General features: G+C 43.1%; 1 protein-coding gene across 2 annotated transcripts in view; it reads left to right on the top strand.

Annotated features, from left to right (window-relative positions):
- Positions 1-18,775, top strand: part of stxbp6 (syntaxin binding protein 6 (amisyn)) — a 133,802-nt gene that overhangs the window by 101,785 nt on the left and 13,242 nt on the right. The window contains exons 3-4 of one of the 2 annotated variants that reach the window (XM_083633699.1): positions 8,261-8,391; positions 9,091-9,256. The exons of the other annotated variant lie outside the window; for it this stretch is intronic. Of the exons in view, the coding sequence (XP_083489825.1) occupies positions 8,261-8,391; positions 9,091-9,256 (297 nt within the window). The remainder of the gene's footprint in view (positions 1-8,260; positions 8,392-9,090; positions 9,257-18,775) is intronic. 2 annotated transcript variants of the gene reach the window in all.

Below are 18,775 nucleotides of genomic sequence, written 5' to 3'. Positions count from 1 at the left end.
GCATGGGAAGTCGAACTTCCCGGCAGAAGAAGAATAATACAGGCAAATACAATAAGTGGCCCTGCCGCTTCGCTGGCCCGGCCACTAATAAATTATCCAAATATGAAACTGAAGACAAAATCGGCAAAATTCTTTACTAATTGTTGGGTGTAACATTATTAAGCTTTTCCTACTTTGATGAACCTGCCTAAAACTAGACTTTCACCTATTGGTTTTGCATGGCTGACACGTGTGATTTATCAAGCCTCCAGGATGCTTTCAATGTGCTGTCCTTAGACAAGTGTTATAATTGGATGGATAATATATGTAACAGATAGATAGAGGCGAAAAGAGGCTGTTTGAAAAAGCTCAGAAATTCTCATTGTTTCTGGGATGAAAGGAAAGACGTGCCTTTCAGAAAGTCCTCAAATAAACTAATTTTACTCTTAAATGTGATATAGGTTATCATCAATATTATTTCATGGTTGGTTGAAAAGCAAACATGCAAATGTAGTTTCATAAAAAAAAAAACATTACATTTTCACACAAGTTAATGCCCGTTTCAACATCAATCCTAGTCTCCTGCTGTTATTGTTTTCATTGTAACAGTCATTAGCATTACCCCACGTGTATTTCCACTGCTAACTTTCACAGCCATTAGTTGTGCTGTGTAATTGATGATGATGAATGGATGTTGTTCTTTGGCTAATTAGTCACTAAATTCAAAATACAGTTGAAACATACAGCAGTTCACACATAAACCAAAACAAAGTCTCTCTGTGATACAAAGTCTCTCCTTACTGTAGCTACTGTACAGTGTGCATCAAACATTGATGAGGAACATTCCCCTGTAATGTCCTGCTTTTAGGGGGACTTAAGAGGATTCTCACAGCAGTCCAGACAGCTGGGTTTGTCAAATGAAACAGAATTATTGAATCTGATCTCTTTCTCTCTCTCTCTCTCTCTTCTTTTTAAAGAATGTTAAACATCTTATTTTGGGGTTCTCTGTGATCTGGCCCTGATTAAAATATCAAAGGCAATGCCACTGTCAAAAGATGAGAAGAAGACACACTTGTTCAGCTGCAGTCAGAGGGCCTCTTTTTTATGGACCCAGCTTCTTAGCCAAAATGTTTCCCTACATTTATGATGAATGGGAAGATGATATAGTAGGCTATAAGTCATAACACGGATATCATGGATCAGTAGCACTGCTTACTTCTCAGCAATCCATATTTTCATAGACACACATTTTACAGTAGGAAATGTACAGAAAGTGACTGCTTTGTTATGGCCGTTAATAAAGGTTTCATTGTTGAAGAGAGGACATGCAACTGTGCTCTATTGGTACCATCACATGCTAGCCTAATGGTGTGTGCATCTGTTGTGTGGGTGATTAACTTGACCCTCCTTATTATTGAACCAAACTCATCTCCATTTGATCGTAATGTACCATGGTATATGCACTCCCTTTCAACACTGGTGCCTTGCCACTGCATGAGCACCATCATGACTTAGCAGGCCTTGTACTGTACAGTACACAGCATCCGTTGTGTGTTCCAGCCCATAAATGGACTGTATAGGTCTTTGTTTTGGGCTGGTGTTGCTTGTCTGGCCAGTGCTCTGGTTCATTCCAGTGACAGCCTCCCTTTGAAGATAACAGTCTGTTCCAGCTCAAGTTTTAAAATAGACCTGTAATCATAGACCCAGACAGAGAAAACTGTTTGACGTGCTCTCAGGCGATAGCTCTAATAACAAACCACAGAATTCAACCTGCAAGGTTGGTTACATGATAGTTTTTTGGCACACCGAGATAGCTTTTTCCAGTACTAAAACATTCTTTAGACCATAACTATAGTAGTTTATTAGGTGGCTGTTGTTGTTGGATTGTCAGTGGATCGAAGCGTTGTCACTATTTCATTAAACTACCTGGCTTGGAGTACGTGTGCAGGCTCTACCCTTTCTTCATTGATACAGTCTTTGCTGCTGCTAGCGTTGCACCTACATGTACATGGTGTGACTGTGCACTGCGTGGTGTGAAATTATCTGCACACTGTGCAGACAATTCAACACAGACACATTCACGCTGAGGACGTAGACTTGGGCCGATTTTTGTAAATATCGCGATATTCGAGAAATATCACGATTATTAAAATTAACTTTCAGAGGCCTCATTTTTAAAGCTAGAGAAGTTTCTGTTATCATATGAAACTAGAAGACCTAAGCCATCGATTGGTACCAAATATGTCATGTATAGCTTGTCAGGAAGGTGGCTAAATAACGCTCCAAAGTTAGGCTAAATGTCGGCGAGGGAAAAACATTTTCAAAGGTGTCCTGTGTGTGTGTGTGTGTGTGTGTGTGTGTGTGTGTGTGTGTGTGTGTGTGTGCGCGCGTCCATTTTGACCCAGTAGCCTTAAGTTGTTACAGTATGTAGCATTTCTGATGCTATTGCATGGTTAAATCAGAAAATTATATTTTACATGGGCAGAAAATGTTAGTATCCGCAGTGGAAGTGGTCCCTGGGAAATGTGGTTTGGTACATAGTGGTACTTGGTCTGAAAATGTTGGGAACCCCTGTTGTAGTCTATCAACTACTCAAAGCGCTTTACAATGAATACTTCACATTCACACACTGACGGCGGTGGCAGCCTGCAAGGCACTAACCAGCTCGGCGGGAGCAGTTAGGGGTTCAGTGTCTTGCTCAAGGACACTTTGACATGCTGCTGGGAGGAGCCAGCCTTGAACTGGCAACCTTCCGATTCCCATGCGACGGCTCTACCTCCTGAGCTACTGCCACAAAATACTGTGTTGTTGAGTGTGAAGACAATATTATTGATTGATTTGGCCAATATGAAATCCTTTTGAATCCCAAAATAGAAACCCGAATACAGTACCTCCCCAACAAACAAATATCCGAATAGTTGAATATTCAGGTCCAGCCCTAAATATTGAGTTGTTGTTGTTGTTGTTGGATTGTCAGTTGTTCCTCTGGATATTTTAGCGTGACATTCAGTTGTTCAGTTGTATTGAGCAGCATACCATGTGGCCTCTTCTATAGTATGCACATACAAGTCTGTCTCCCGAAATTATTCCTTTTTCACCAACCTTTAGCCCAGCCAATCAAACTAGAACAGTTCTTCCTCTTCTCTGTCCATCACGTCGATTGTCAGTTACTATGTTCAGGATGTGCAAAAGGATATATAGGACTTAGGTGTTTACACCCTACGGGTGTTTAAAATGTACAGCCTTAGGCCGGATATACAGTATACTTGCTTGTGGCTATGCGTTCATGTGTGTATCCTGTGTCTGTGTGGAGCATCGTCATGCCTATCCAAATGAACACTTGGCTTAGTAGGCTACGAGCGTACGTAGGATACGTGAGGCAGCCATCATGCACACATGATACATACCGTACATACCGTAGTTCAAAGTGAGTGGATCTCCGGCGTTAGTTTATTGCCCATGAATGAACCTGGCCAGGTGCCAGCCCCCACTTCACAGGTGTTTTTTGTGCCATGCAAATTGGATTTCCATGGCAACTGTCTTCTTAATGTCACAGCTGAGAGCAAATTGACTGCGGACAGAAGGGTCTGATTTCTCAAGAGATCCTTAGCTCACCTGGTTGAGATGGAGGAAAAAATGCTTCTCTGAAGTGTGATAGAGAGTGTGATAGAGAGGAGGCAAACAAACACTTAAGTGTTGGGCAAGTCTTTTCTGTGGGCAAAATCCTCTGCTGCTGCCACATAGGAACTTATGAATTTGACATTTCCAGTGGCAGCAACAGCAGTTTATTTGGAATAGAGGAAGAACTGGGTAGTTGGCGTGAGCAGCAATATCCAAAAGGAGGGGGGGGGGGGGGGGGGGGGGGTGGTGGTGGCACAACCTCCTACAGGAAATCACTTCATTAAGAGAAAGCCTATGAAAAGAGACGTCACATGATTGGCCACACAGTTTGTTTGTGAAATGATCTCATGGACGTGCAGCGCAGACACACCACAGCAATGAATGCTTAGCACCATAGATGCCCCACACACACACACACTCTCTCTCTCTCTCTCTCTCTCTCTCTCACACACACACACACACACACACACACACACACACACACACACACACACACACACACACACACACACACACACACACAGATTATGACTTCAGACTCAGATAATAGATGGACAAGTTTGGAGTCAGAACTGTGTCCACGTTTAAAGTGAATTCTGAAATTGCACTTGATGCAGGCTGAAAAGTTCATAAATCAGTTTGACCAAACCATGTGTGTCCATCATAGGGCTGCTGGGTATTTGAATCACCAGTCACACTAATGGGCAGTGGTGTGTCATCAAAACGCCCCTCTACCATCACACTGCCTCTCTGTCTCTGCCGTTACGCACTCTTCTGTGTTTTTTGGATTTTCATATCTCCAGTCTGATGGTTCATAAATGTTGATGCATAACAGGTTTCTGGCTTTGGGGATGGAGAGTTTTGATTAGCATCAGTGCTGACACAAGGATTAGGCTGTAGAAAGGAAGCGGTCATGTTATGTTATGTTATGTCCATGCGGGTGGTCCATCTTATTCGGGTAGTCTTCATTGTGTCATTAGCTAGCTCAAATATTTATGCATGCATTCCATCGTCAGAAAGCTTGCTTTGGTGCAGATCAGATTTATTTTCATAGTACTGCATTCAGCATTTCCAAGAATGGATGGATCCGTTTGCAGCTGACAGCCTGCACACTTCTCACATGATCATTTATGTCATCACTGCTTTTGCTTGAAATCTTAATGGCGCTCACATCGTGCCGTTAACGACCGCAACTATGATGATATTTCTGTGAGGGTAAGACGATCCCCCCCCCCCGGCTCCCCTCCCCTCCCAGCAGTACAGTATAGTATGAGTTTCCCTTCAGGCCGCCCCCCCCCCCCCCCCCCCCCCCCCCCCCCCCGCTCCCCTCCCCTCCCAGCAGTACAGTATAGTATGAGTTTCCCTTCAGGCCGCAGCGCTCGAGTCGCACACAGCCAACAGCAACAAGGCCGTGCTCCGCTGGGAGGAATGAGAGCGTGTCACCATCGGAGCATGCGAGAGGACAGGAAGTCCAGCGTGGCCTTCCTCTGACAGCCCGCCCACATGGAAACAATAGCTTTGGAAACCGCTCCATAGTTGTCACCTTCTTTCCTCATGTCCAGATTAATTTGTAGCCAAGTGTACTTTGCTCCCTCACATCCAAAGTGTACTGTGTGCTTTCACATCATGTTCATGTTGTGATTGAGATGACTGTATTTGCTCTGTGAAAGCACGAAGCAAGCCAGGGAATTGTGTGGCTTATGACCCCCCCCCCCCCCAACAAGACAATAAATTATTTTATAGACACGTTTTACACATTTTAGATATCAATCTCAGATTTTTTAAAGCAAATGATCACATGGGCAACTTAAGGTTTATTTCAGAGGCAGGACCTGTACATTTTCTGTACATCTTTGTGTTTACTCTTTTAATAAAGCCTTCCTCTCTGGCATCTCATAACTGTCAGTAATTGCTTAATAAGCAAGGGAGCAACTCAGACAAGGTGGGAGCCAACAGCTGAATGTGAAATGGATTTGAGAGGCTCAGAGGTGTCTGCTGCTTCCATTAAGACCTGGGTGTGGAGTGTGTTGTTGACAATTCAGCACCATGGCCAACAGCAGGTCTCTTTTCACCTATTCACTGATGCGTACAAATGATCTGCTGTCAATGTGATGTATATCATATTGTTTTCAAATAAAGTACCGGTAGCTAAACAATTCTATCGGGTTTGCACTGAACGTGCACTCGATTTTCCACCCCATTTGAGCAACAGATAATTTAGAATCCATCTTGTCTGTTTCAAGCCATTTCCCTGCTGTTATGTAACTGCTATTCTAATCCTGGCATCAAAGCGGGCACGCCACGGCGCCTGTGATGCCGGTGAATATGCTAATGAGGCGATGTGTCACTCAAAGCTGTTCAGCTACCGAGGGTTGTTCTCATTCAAAGTCACATGTGACTACGTTCATCCATTCATTTATACAGTATGGTATACATGCTCTGTTATGCTATATAAGCTATATGTTCCATTCCAGCAGTCCAAATGATTCTGCCCATTTGAGTTACTTCAGTACATTTTGCAGCAAGAAATCCCTTCTGCTGCGTGTAGTTAATCTCATCTCTGTGTACAGTTTGTCATTGGGGTTTTGATTGGTAGGCAGGTCACACTTTTCATTTGGCCTCGGACATGACGGGCAGGGCAAGATGGAGGAGAGGGTCTAAGAGAGAATGATCCTGATAGCAGTCAGTTAGCACCCCAACAGAGACTGGTTTGGTCTTTCTGCTCTCTCGTGCTTTTGTGGATAAATTCATTTTCAAAGCTCTCCTTCATCTAAGTCATCTTCACTTTATCAAGTGGAGCAACAAAACCACTTTTCTAGCTAATCAGTGTGGGGGGAAATATCAGTGCAGTCTCATCTGTATCATGTATGTGGCGCCTGGAGAAAAATGAGTCTCCGTGGAAATTGGGTGACCTTTGTTTCTAGACTTCTACCCTTTAACTCACTTGTTCATTACATCCAGCTTTCATCTTAATGACATTCTCTGCTTTCTACGGGTTCCATTAGACTCCTGTGTGACCCAAGATAGATCTGATCATTCACTTCATCCATTTGTCATAGTTGTGGCTGTCCGGTTAAATAACGCTATATTCACAAAGAGAGGAACAAAAATAAATGGCTGCCAGTGCCTCTGTCTGTCTATTCCACCCTGTGACCATAGGCCAGCACCTTGAGTATTAGCTACAGCTGTCTAAATGGATCTATCAAACATACAAACATCCCCTCTCTCAGGGGAGTGTGCTAACAGAATAAATGGCCTGATGCAACATTCCGTCTCAGATCCAGCCCTACCTATATTTTCCATGGAAAGGGTGTTGGTCCCCCAACTTCCACGAATCCAACCTGAACAGCAGCTGTGATGGAACACAACAATGTGGAGAGAGGAGAAGCAGAACGGACACTGTGGTGCATGCAGGCACTGATATGACACAGCGGCCAGTGTGGGAGAGCGGAAGCTGTGGCCTGAACGCTTGGGGTTGTCAAAACAACACAGGCGCATCATGTGGCTCCTCACAAGGATAAAGAGTGTCAGTGTCCAGCCACACATCCAGCGGCCTGCACAGAGCTGTTAGCCGCCATGATCAGTAAACTCCGAGCTTTGATCTCTGTATTGGAAGAGTCAATATGGATATCCATGGGAATGAGATAGAAATGTATGTGATGCTGAGGGGCCTGGGGGTCTGAGAGGCTTAGGACACAGTGTTGACGTCATGGGACAGGAAGTGACTAGTGGTATTTGGCTTCAGGCCATTACCAGGTTCAAGTAGAGGTTCCATTTGGTGCTTTTGCACACTGGAGCTGAGCTCAACTTTCACACAGACTTTCTTACACTTGATTCAGATGTTACTAGTTATGTATGTCTAGTTGTGACATTATCTTAAGACAAGCCCCGGCCATATACCAAATCCTGTGCCAAATGTCTTAGAAAATGTGTAGGAATAGGATTAAACTGTTGTCGTCACTGAATTGTTCAGTGACGTAAACTTTTATTAAAATAATATGCATCATTGTTTTTACAACTAATAAAACTACAGAGTACCAACTGCTATTGAACTACAGACTCTTAGGGGGCATTTCAGAACTCCAGGCTTGAAGGAAATGTGTGAGACTCTTAGATTTGCTCGGCAATACATAGAAGCAATACATCACTTTTGTCAAGAGAAATGAGATGTGTCCGGCAGAGTGTGACAATACTCAGCAATTTACACTTTGACAGGACCAATAAAGTCAAGCTTTCATGTTCTTCAAACCGGTAGTCTGCAGAGCTTTGCATTGTGTTGCCAGAACAGAAGAAATCTATTGTATATGTCAGATTAGTACACATATTTTGGCATGGAATATAATCAAATCAAATCCCTGTTCACTGGGCTAATCTGCTCATGGCTAGGCCACGTCTCCTCTTAGGAAATCTTCGAAGCTGCTGTTGTTATTGGCTCCAACAGTGACATGTCCATTGTTAATGGATTCTTTTGTTTCTGCCGCCCACAGAAGGAAGCTTGTCACTCTGGCTGACTCTAATATTCCACACATTATGCCTTGAACTCCCCAATGATCCTGCTCAAAAGGTTCCTACTACTGTATCAGAAACATATGGTTTACAAGTTCCACAGACGCTGTGCAACAAACTGATCTGGTGTTTTTGGTCCTTTGTGTTTCCATAGTGACGAATAAGAAGCCGGCGCACGTATCCATCACCAAGGTAAAGCAGTTCCAAGGCTCTTCAGCCTTCACAAAGAGATCACAGTGGACGATTGACCAGTTACGGCAGGTCAACGGCATCGACCCCAACAGAGTGAGTGTCAGTTCTAGCCTGCTCAACACTGCTGTTAATGGTATAGAAGAGCACTACAGGAATGTGTCTGGAAGTAGCATGTTGGATCTTCAGGGGAAAAGTGAATGGGGTTTTAGAATGCGGATTTTACTTAAATGCATAAAATAAGGTCTGCGGTTAATGAAAGTTTATGGGAGTGGTCATTTGTGTTCAGCAGGATAATCTTAACAAACATGAATCACTTGTATGACTTGAAACATAAATGTGTTTTTTTTAAACACGATTTTCAGAAAACACTTCAAAAGTCATAAAAGTGGTCCTCGTTTGTGAAGATTATCCTGCTGAACACAAATGACCATTCCCATAAACTTTTGTTTACCACAGACCTTATTTTATGCATTTTAAGCGGAATCCCCATTCTAAAACCCAATTCGCTTTTCCCCTGAAGCTCCAACATGTCCGGGACTTCCACCTTCCGACTACAAAAATAAATCATCCCTGTAGTACTCTATTATACCCTGGGGAAATGTTGGACTTAATACACCATATATGCAGTTTTAATGATTTAAGCTTGCTTTCCTTTAGGTCCATCTACATACCGCCAGTTTCCTTTCAGATCTTTGATGGTTTTTCTTTGTATTTGTCCATGCTGTGTGTCTGTCTGTCTCTGTCTCTCTCTCACCTCTCCCTCACATGTCTCCCACTCTTATTCTCTCCAAGGACTGTCCAGAGTTTGACCTGATGTTTGACAATGCCTTTGACCAGTGGGTTGCTGGTTCAGCAGGAGAGAAGTGCACCTTTGTCCAGATTCTCCACCACACCTGCCAGCGCTACAGCAAAGCCCCAAAACCAGAGTTCGTCAACTGTCAGTCCAAACTGCTGGGGGGTAAGACGGTTTAACACTACCATCCCACACTGCTAACTGCTCTCTCTGTGAAGGTCTAACACCAGAACACAGGCTCTGCAATGCCAAGCTGACTGCTGTCACACTGTGCTGTAAGCCTGTATAGTCTGAATATGACTATTTATGACCAGCCGGCACCTGGTGTGTATGAAAATGCATGTTAATTCTCAGTAGCACAGCATCTGTTGGGCTCGCTGCTTAAGCTCAGTCACTGAGGATGTCCAACAATATGCATCAGATCTGACTCAAAGGACCCGACTGAACTGGTTTTAGAGCACAAAGAAAAGTGCAATACGGTGGGCGTCTGGGTAGCACCTACCACCACGGAGACCGGGGTTCAATTCCCGGCAGCAGTACTTCCGGCTTGGTCAGACGTTATACAGACACAATTTGCTGTGTCTGCGGGTGGGAAGCCAGTGGGTTATGAGTCCTGGTTGCTGCACTAGCGCCTCCTCTGGTTGGTCGGGCGCTGTTCTAGGAGGAGTGGAACTCGGGGGAATAGCGTGATCCTCCTGCACGCTATGTCCTTCTGGTGAAACGCCTCGCTGTCGAAGCGGCTGGTGACTGCACATGTATCAGAGGAAGCATGTGCTAGTCTACGGCTCTCCCCAGATTGGCAGAGGGGGTGAAGCCACGACTGGCGCTGGGGGGGGGGTAAGCCCAATACAACACTAACACATAATTGTACTAATGAGTGTGTTGTGACGTACTGCAGTGTGCACCTGATTGCTCGAAAAGCGACGTTCATTATTTTCAATTTTCTCATTGTTGCGACCCTTCAAAGTAACATTAATGTCACATTATGAACATAAACACTATTGTTTAACCGTTATATTAAAACTGTGAGGCTGTCGAAAAACAGTTAATTGAAAACTAACTTAACGTTAACTTAACTTAACTTAACTTAACTTTTTCCTCTGAAAGAAGATTGATATTCTGCTGCACTACTGTAATAAGTAAACACAGACTAATTAAACAAGATTCATAACCAATTCTCAAATGGACTATGCAACTTTGCACATTCCCCATACTGTAAGTGGCTGTGAATGGAGTGTGTGCTAGCCAGGAGGTGGAGGGTTCAGGAGGTGGAGGGTCCAGTAGGTGGAGGGTCCTGGAGTGTGTGCTAGCCAGGAGGTGGAGGGTCCTGGAGTGTGTGCTAGGCAGGAGGTGGAGGGTCCAGTAGGTGGAGGGTCCTGGAGGGGGAGGGTTCAGGAGGTGGAGGGTCCTTGAGGTACTGTAGAGGTCCAGGACATGGAGGGTCCTGGTGCAGATTGAAGGTTTCCTCTTCAGTGAAGAATGCAGCCTCGGGCGGCTTAATCAGCTATTGATGTTTTTACCCCCCAGCCTCGTCTTTTGAGCAACATTCAACCTGTTGTATTATTCATGGAGATATTTATGGAAACTGCCTTCCCCCAGAGTGGCTCCATCTGTCCCATGTAGAGCGACCTGAGAGGGGGGCAGAGGCATGAACTCAGAGAGGTGGGGGCAAAGCAGAACAAACAACAACAAACAAAATACACTAGGATGGTATCCAAACCACTATTCCTAGTCTACATTGTCAGTGAGACATTTATTTTAAACATTTATTTTGTGCCTTTCATGGTCTTGCCTCCTTAATTTAATGCATTTCCTGTTGAAACAGGATATTGGGGCCAGATGTACAGTAACTTGGGGAGAGATCATTCAAAAGTGTCAACAAATGGGAAATCCTTTAGGGAGAGAAAGGCACTTTGATTTGATGGGAGAGCAGGAGTGAGGCAAGATTGTTAAATAGGTGTATTATGTTAGAACATTAGCTGAACATTAGCTAACCAGATGAAAAAGTAATTTAACGTGACTTAAAATAGATTTGATTAGAGACTGGTAATGTTGGAAGTCAGTTGGACCCTGCTAGTACTTTGGTAACCTGTGCTTGACACATTCTAGATTTTTCCAAATTAAAGCTGGTTTGCTTCGATAGAGCCGGGTTAGAAAACGTTGTTTTAGTTTTGTGTAATATGAAAGATAAAGACTGATTTTTTTTTTTTACCACCAAATCCAATTAAGCTGCTTAGGAATGTTGAGTATACTGTATCTGATAGGGAAAATATAAATCACATTAGCCTTTATTTGGACAATCACTAGTTAATATATTCATACACATTTTCATTTAAGTTACACATAGTTATTGTACATACATAGACAGACGTCATATTCAGATAACCTGTAGCGTACATTTGCAGCTCCTCTCTATCTCACACTGTGCCCTGTCACCATGTCACTATGTCCTGTACAGAGCCAGAATACTGTACCCTGTCACCATGTCACTATGTCCTGTACAGAGCCAGAATAACAGATAGGTTGTCTGCAGATTAGCCTTCAAATGTGCATCAAGACAGATGTCATCTGATGTGTGTCCAATAAGTATGTTTGACTTTCTGTTCATGGCATGTAAGCCTGTGTATCCATTCGTGAATATACAAGAGTGCATCTCTTGGCCGAGATATATGTTAATACATAATTTACTGTAAGACGACTTCTGACTCCTGGCTCCATCTTTTGATCACAAGTGGTTTTCTTCAAGTGGTTCACTGTTTACCTTTTGGCTGTCACTTTCCATTCTTCAACAGTATCAATGACTTGTTTTCAGAGAGCTTCCCTCTGGACCTCTGTTTGATAAACCACTACACTCTTCAAAACAGTGTGCCTTCTCTAACATGTCACATGGCAGCAAATTGTTCCAATTTCTTCCTTACTGTATGTGCATGATAACCTTGTGTCTTCTTATTTCTCTGTGGCATTGACTCTCCTCCCACTCTGTAAACCATATCTATATTTAACTTGTTCAAACTGACCCTGGCCCATACTATAGTGTGTGTATGTGTGTGTGTGGGGGTAGTGATGTCAGGGAGGGTAGTGCACCCTGGCCCATACTATAGTGTGTGTATGTGTGTGTGTGGGGGTAGTGGTCAGGGAGGGTAGTGCACCCTGGGGGCTGTAGAGTAGGATTGATTATGGAGTGCAGAGATTTTGCATACAGTATCAACCACACGCCTCCAGTAGATCTGCAAATTGTATTGTTAAAAGCGAGGGGTTGAATCTTGGGTTGTATAGCATTGTTCTCTTTGGCTGCAGGCAATTTAAGAAACTCATGAATGATTATGAGACATATTGTATAACGCTTGATGGGGAGCATAACTTATCACAACAACGGGCACAAGCGCAGATTAGAGGCGTGCCAAATCATTTATGCATGGCACAAACTGGATTTGGGCGGTGTTAACCACCAGAATTATTCACAGGTGTGGCCTGGCAATGCCTGGCCGTTACATCAATCAGATTCCCGTCTTGCAGTCCCTGTAATAGCCTATAATTTGCGTGAGGCATGCTGTAATTCTCCCCATGCGTAATTTGGATAGGTGTAGGCCTATTGACTGTATATATTATCCCTATCTCATAACGACACCATCACATCATATACCCGTTAAAAACATCAGACTTTTGATGCAATTCGGGTTATTTTGTTGACTGGAGTGGGACAATAGAAATGTGTTTGCAGCGGGTAAACTGCGGAGGATTTACAGTGGACTCAATTAAAACTCGACTCGTGCCAAGGCTTGTGACAGATCGGCTGTGATGCCAACGACCCTCCGGGTTATAGCAGGTGAAGGTGAATAGCCTATTGCAAGTAGGCTACAATGTACAAGTTTTCTCAATTAATTTACCATAACCCCTCCTTGCAATGTGATAAAAGTTTCTCAGTGAATTATAGTTGATTGCCTCACCGAATAAACTGCTGGTTTCCCAATTTTAGCAGCAGAATTTTATGTCCTGGGGTGGCACGTCCGTGCGTATGACGTTTCTGCGCTGCGCAGAGATTATGGTGCGCTCAAGCGCAGCGAGTGTTTTAGAGGATAAGAGGTCCTTTTCAAAGCTCTTAGCGCAAAGTAATTGCACGCTGCTGACGATAGGATAATGCCATCTATCCCCACATTTTAGCACTGAAACGCCTGCTTTGGCATGTGCACAATTATACAATTATAACAGGCATTCGCTTGTGCCCGCCCCCAATTTGCATTGCGAACGGCGTTAAACAAGCGCAAACGCTAAATTACCCACTGATCTGATGTGATCTGATAGTGAACTCTTAACTCTGTGTGTGGCTGATGCTGTATGTGATCTGATAGTGAACTCTTAACTCAGTGTGTGGCTGATGCTGTATGTGATCTGATAGTGAACTCTTAACTCAGTGTGTGGCTGATGCTGTATGTGATCTGATAGTGAACTCTTAACTTAGTGTGTGGCTGATGCTGTATGTGATCTGATAGTGAACTCTTAACTTAGTGTGTGGCTGATGCTGTATGTGATCTGATAGTGAACTCTTAACTTAGTGTGTGGCTGATGCTGTATGTGATCTGATAGTGAACTCTTAACTTAGTGTGTGGCTGATGGCATATGTGATCTGATAGTGAACTCTTAACGCTCAGTGTGTGGCTGATGCTGTATGTGATTTGATAGTGAACTCTTAATGCTCAGTGTGTGGCTGATGCTGTATGTGATCTGATAGTGAACTCTTAACGCTCAGTGTGTGGCTGATGCTGTATGTGATCTGATAGTGAACTATTAACTCAGTGTGTGGCTGATGCTGTATGTGATCTGATAGTGAACTCTTAACTCAGTGTGTGGCTGATGCTGTATGTGATCTGATAGTGAACTCTTAACTTAGTGTGTGGCTGATGCTGTATGTGATCTGATAGTGAACTCTTAACTTAGTGTGTGGCTGATGCTGTATGTGATCTGATAGTGAACTCTTAACTTAGTGTGTGGCTGATGGCATATGTGATCTGATAGTGAACTCTTAACGCTCAGTGTGTGGCTGATGCTGTATGTGATTTGATAGTGAACTCTTAACGCTCAGTGTGTGGCTGATGCTGTATGTGATCTGATAGTGAACTCTTAATGCTCAGTGTGTGGCTGATGCTGTATGTGATCTGATAGTGAACTCTTAACTCAGTGTGTGGCTGATGCTGTATGTGATCTGATAGTGAACTCTTAACTCAGTGTGTGGCTGATGCTGTATGTGATTTGATAGTGAACTCTTAACTCAGTGTGTGGCTGATGCTGTATGTGATCTGATAGTGAACTCTTAACTCAGTGTGTGGCTGATGCTGTATGTGATTTGATAGTGAACTCTTAACGCTCAGTGTGTGGCTGATGCTGTATGTGATCTGATAGTGAACTCTTAATGCTCAGTGTGTGGCTGATGCTGTATGTGATCTGATAGTGAACTCTTAACTCAGTGTGTGGCTGATGCTGTATGTGATCTGATAGTGAACTCTTAACTCAGTGTGTGGCTGATGCTGTATGTGATTTGATAGTGAACTCTTAACTCAGTGTGTGGCTGATGCTGTATGTGATAGCCCCAAAAGGTGACAGTCCTTTGTGACTAAAGGAGCAGAGAGGATGCCAGCCTGCTGCCAAGTTTGTCCACTCCAGTTTAAGTCTCACACCAGTGCAAAACAAATATCATGACGCTGCTCAGGTATGGGACCATAACTGTGGGGGACTCGGTCTACAGACTACAGACTTTAACAATGGAAACCCTCTGTAAAAACAGTTGGCACACACAGACCCATTCATAAATTAGCAGATTGTATTTCCACAGAAGCTGGGCATCAAAACAAACTCAAATTGTCCGATTGACACACATGCAAGCGAAACAATGGATCACGTCCTTGTTTATTTGGTTTGTCCTCCAGGGAGGAGGTGCATGAACAAAGCCTCCAACTCTCCACTGGATCATCTTGAAAGGCAATTATCTATTCTGCAGAAGATTGCTGATCAATAGCTCCTCTGGCTGTGTGAACACACAAGAAATGGCTTGTCACTTTTCCAGTGTTTTGCAGCAGTATGGGGTGAATGAACATTATATTAATTGGCCAGTCTCTTGAAGCTGTCGCCCGTGTCCCGTGTGTGTGTGTGTGTGTGTGTGTGTGTGTGTGTGTGTGTTGTGTGTGTGTGCATGCGTGCGTGCGTGCATGCGTGCGTGCGTGCGTGTGTGCGTGCTGGGGCACACTGAAGGCTTGGCATGACAAGAGTCATCAGCAGTCTGTGGATGCCAAGAGCTTTCATCGTGTTGTTCCTTTTCCTTTCTTTCCCAAGCTGATTAGACGACACTACAAGTGGCCTGTTAAGTTAGTGTGAACCTGATGGAAAGCTGGAAGTGATGACTACATACAGTAGCCAGCTGCATAGCCTCCATGCATTGTCGCTGTGAATAGTAGCAGTATTGTTGACATGAAAATCCTCAGATGTTCTCAGAAACTAACATCGTGAATGTCATATTGCAGAAAGACTTAACAGTGCAGTACATTGCTGAAACAGTTGGGAGTTATTATGGTGCAAAGACAACGTGTACCTGAATGTAAAATGCCACTGGCAGCATTTTTTTTAATTAAAGTTGTAAATTTAAATTGCATTAAGGAATGTACATTTACAATAGACTGCTTTCAGAGCCATATGGGGTAGATGCACAGGTGCATGTTTTTTTTATTCTTGATGGGGCGTGTAATTGGTCTGGAAATAAAAGCAGTACTGCTAAGCTAATTTGGTAATTGCCTTGTTATCATTGTAGACTTGGGCTGGTGCCCGCACTGTTGTATCCCGACTTCCACTGACTCTCCTGAGTCTTCCTGCCTCACTAGCATTTGTTCATGAGCTAAGTGTGTGGGCAGCAACCTGCAATGCAAAACTGGAAACAGTATGCAGGCCAAAGTAATCGGGCAATAGGCTCTAGGGCCGTCACAATATATACAGTGTGTATATGTATGTGTGTATAGTGTCAGTGTGTATATATATACAGTATATATATACATACTGTATGTATGTATATATATATATATATATATATATATATATATATATATATATATATATCGTCGAGCTGGAGCTGCAGCTGGGATTGGCAGCTCGGCCGCTGTGCAACCTGCTTGAATGTGGGCTGAGTTTCATACTGTAGAGCTCTCCACTAACATGTTTAACCAGTTGAAGTATCACAACATAAAATGTCCCAATGTTTTAATCAACAGTGCTTAATCTGTGATTTAATAAGTAATTCTGTCTCCAAAAGCCGTAACCTCTCTCGACTAATTTCTAAATCATTTCATTTTCTGAACACCGAAACTGATTATGACTCTTGATATTTTCTCATCACAGAAGACCAAGCTGTAGATTCAGTCGTTTTCCGTTGCAAGGTCTATTTGAACAGAATGAGGAAAGACTTGGTTGCACACCATGGTCATCTACTAAGACAAGGTAAGACAGAGGTAGAGACATTTTCTGAACGTCGCTGAAAATAACGTCCCCTTACTAACAAAGGTCAGTATATCCCTGGGATGTGTTGTCACTGCGAGAGACCAGTACATGCCGAAGGGGGGTTTACATTTACATCCAAAGGTTATGTGAGTTATCTTCACTGTCCTCACCACTCACTGACAGACTGTCACAGCACACACACACACACACACACACACACACACACACACACACACACACACACACACACACACACACACACACACTGACTAATACTGTGCAGACTCAGAGGTAAATAACATTTTGACACACAAGGGCAGTACAAATAGTCCTACTTGCTTCAGGGTCCCAGTCTGTACGACTGTATGATTTTCACAAATTCAGATTGCAGCTAAACCCGCATATTCAAGACTGTTACGATGGAGATTATGTTTGTTTAATGCATTGTGTGAAGCTGATTGAGCGAGTAGATGGTACATGAATACCTAGTAGCTATTTGTCTGTCAGCGGTGGCATGGCTCTGTGGTGCATTTAGGACAAAATGTCCCATGCTTGTCCCCATTAGTGTCCACAGTGTCTTGCTGAAGACAGTGACTAAACTAAAGAGAAAAATGTTGACGCAGAGTGATCTGCTTTCTTCATGTGTTTCACCAAGGGGTTGAAGGAGTCACTCAGGCCAAACCTCCACTCTACTCCCAGATCAATTAGAATATCTTCAGGCTACATCAAAATGTGGATGAAAAGAACATTAAGAGTAATGGGCTGCTGCAGATAATGTCAAGATTTGCATGAATTAAACTGCAGGATACAAAAGACCATGTGATATCCCTTATGTTATTAGCCAAATTCCAATCTAGGTTTTTTTTCTGATTTTATACATCTTCAGTGCATTTTTCTTTTCTTTTCATTCTATTAATAAAAATACTGGTCAAAATATTACAGATAAAGATGGGGAGAAGCAACATTCAGCTTTATTAAAGTATAATTCCGCTCATTTTCAACATGTGCCTTAAAAAAAAGATTGTGTAAAAAAAAAAGCCCAGTCTTTGCTATTGTCATGATGGCAAAAACTAGAAAAAGAAAGCCCAGTTTGAAAATAACCAGTTATCCTTTAAAGGCAAGTGTCAACTGAACACAGACTCTTTTCCTTTTCTTCTGGTTTGATGCTCAGAACAGACCAGGGGGCCGTTACCGTACCTTTAGGATGTACAGGCAAAGCTATGAATAGGATTGGGATCACTTGGGAAAATCCTTGACATTTGTGTGTTTCGTAGTGCACCTGGTTTTTAAGAGGAATGACAGCAGACCAAAGCCCTCTGGCCATATCTGCTATACAGTATGTATAACTTTTGATGATGGAGCTTGGTAAAGTGCAAAGGTGCTCGCTAATACTTAATAAGAAACGTGTAAAACATTCTCTTCATACACCCACACAGTATGCCCCAAAGCATGATCCTTGTACAGAATTAATATGGTAATTTACATTGTCAAAGTGAAGGTCTTGAAGGTACTGCAGCATTCATTTCTTGGTTGCATGGGCCTTTCTTTGAGTAGGTGTGTGTGCGTGCGGCGTGCAAACTTCACCATTCAACATAATCTATCCCATATGCTTTGAGAGTGAGTGTAAATTGGCAGTCATCATCTCATATAAGAACGGTATCTGACAAGTTCCTGTTGATATTCATCAGCCCATTCTCCTAGACCTAGAGCCACAGTGTAACCTGTAATCTACTGATTAGAGCAGAACTGTAAAAGGGGGGGTTGAGTTTCAAATATTAACTTTCTCCTTCCTTTTTATGTTTGTTTTTGCTCATAGTTCCTATTTTCTGTTCAGTTCAGTTTATTAAAGAAGGGACAAAGCATATTAATCAACAATAAGGCTGTGGCCACACTGATCCGAGGTCTGTCCGTCTGCGTTAATTTCTCTATTCCCTTCCATTCATTTTCAAAGACAGCTGTCCGTCTGTCCGTGGAGGACTGATGACACGTACGTCTCCAGCAAATTTGCATATGTTTTGATGGCCAGAAAGTTCAAGGGGGCTGAATTTTTTCTGGATGGACAGATTGGTTGGACGGTCTGTTTTCAGAGCGGAAATGGAGGAGCGGAAGTCGCGGGCTATGACAATCTCCCGCATCGATAAAAATGTTAATTAGAGCCGAAATTGTTATAAATATCAACAACTAGCCAACAAATATCAAAGCTGTTGG

The sequence above is a fragment of the Poromitra crassiceps genome, assembly GCF_964638095.1.
Source record: "Poromitra crassiceps genome assembly, chromosome: 3".
Taxonomy (NCBI): Eukaryota; Metazoa; Chordata; class Actinopteri; order Beryciformes; family Melamphaidae; genus Poromitra; species Poromitra crassiceps.
This window is presented reverse-complemented; position numbering and strand designations above follow the sequence as displayed.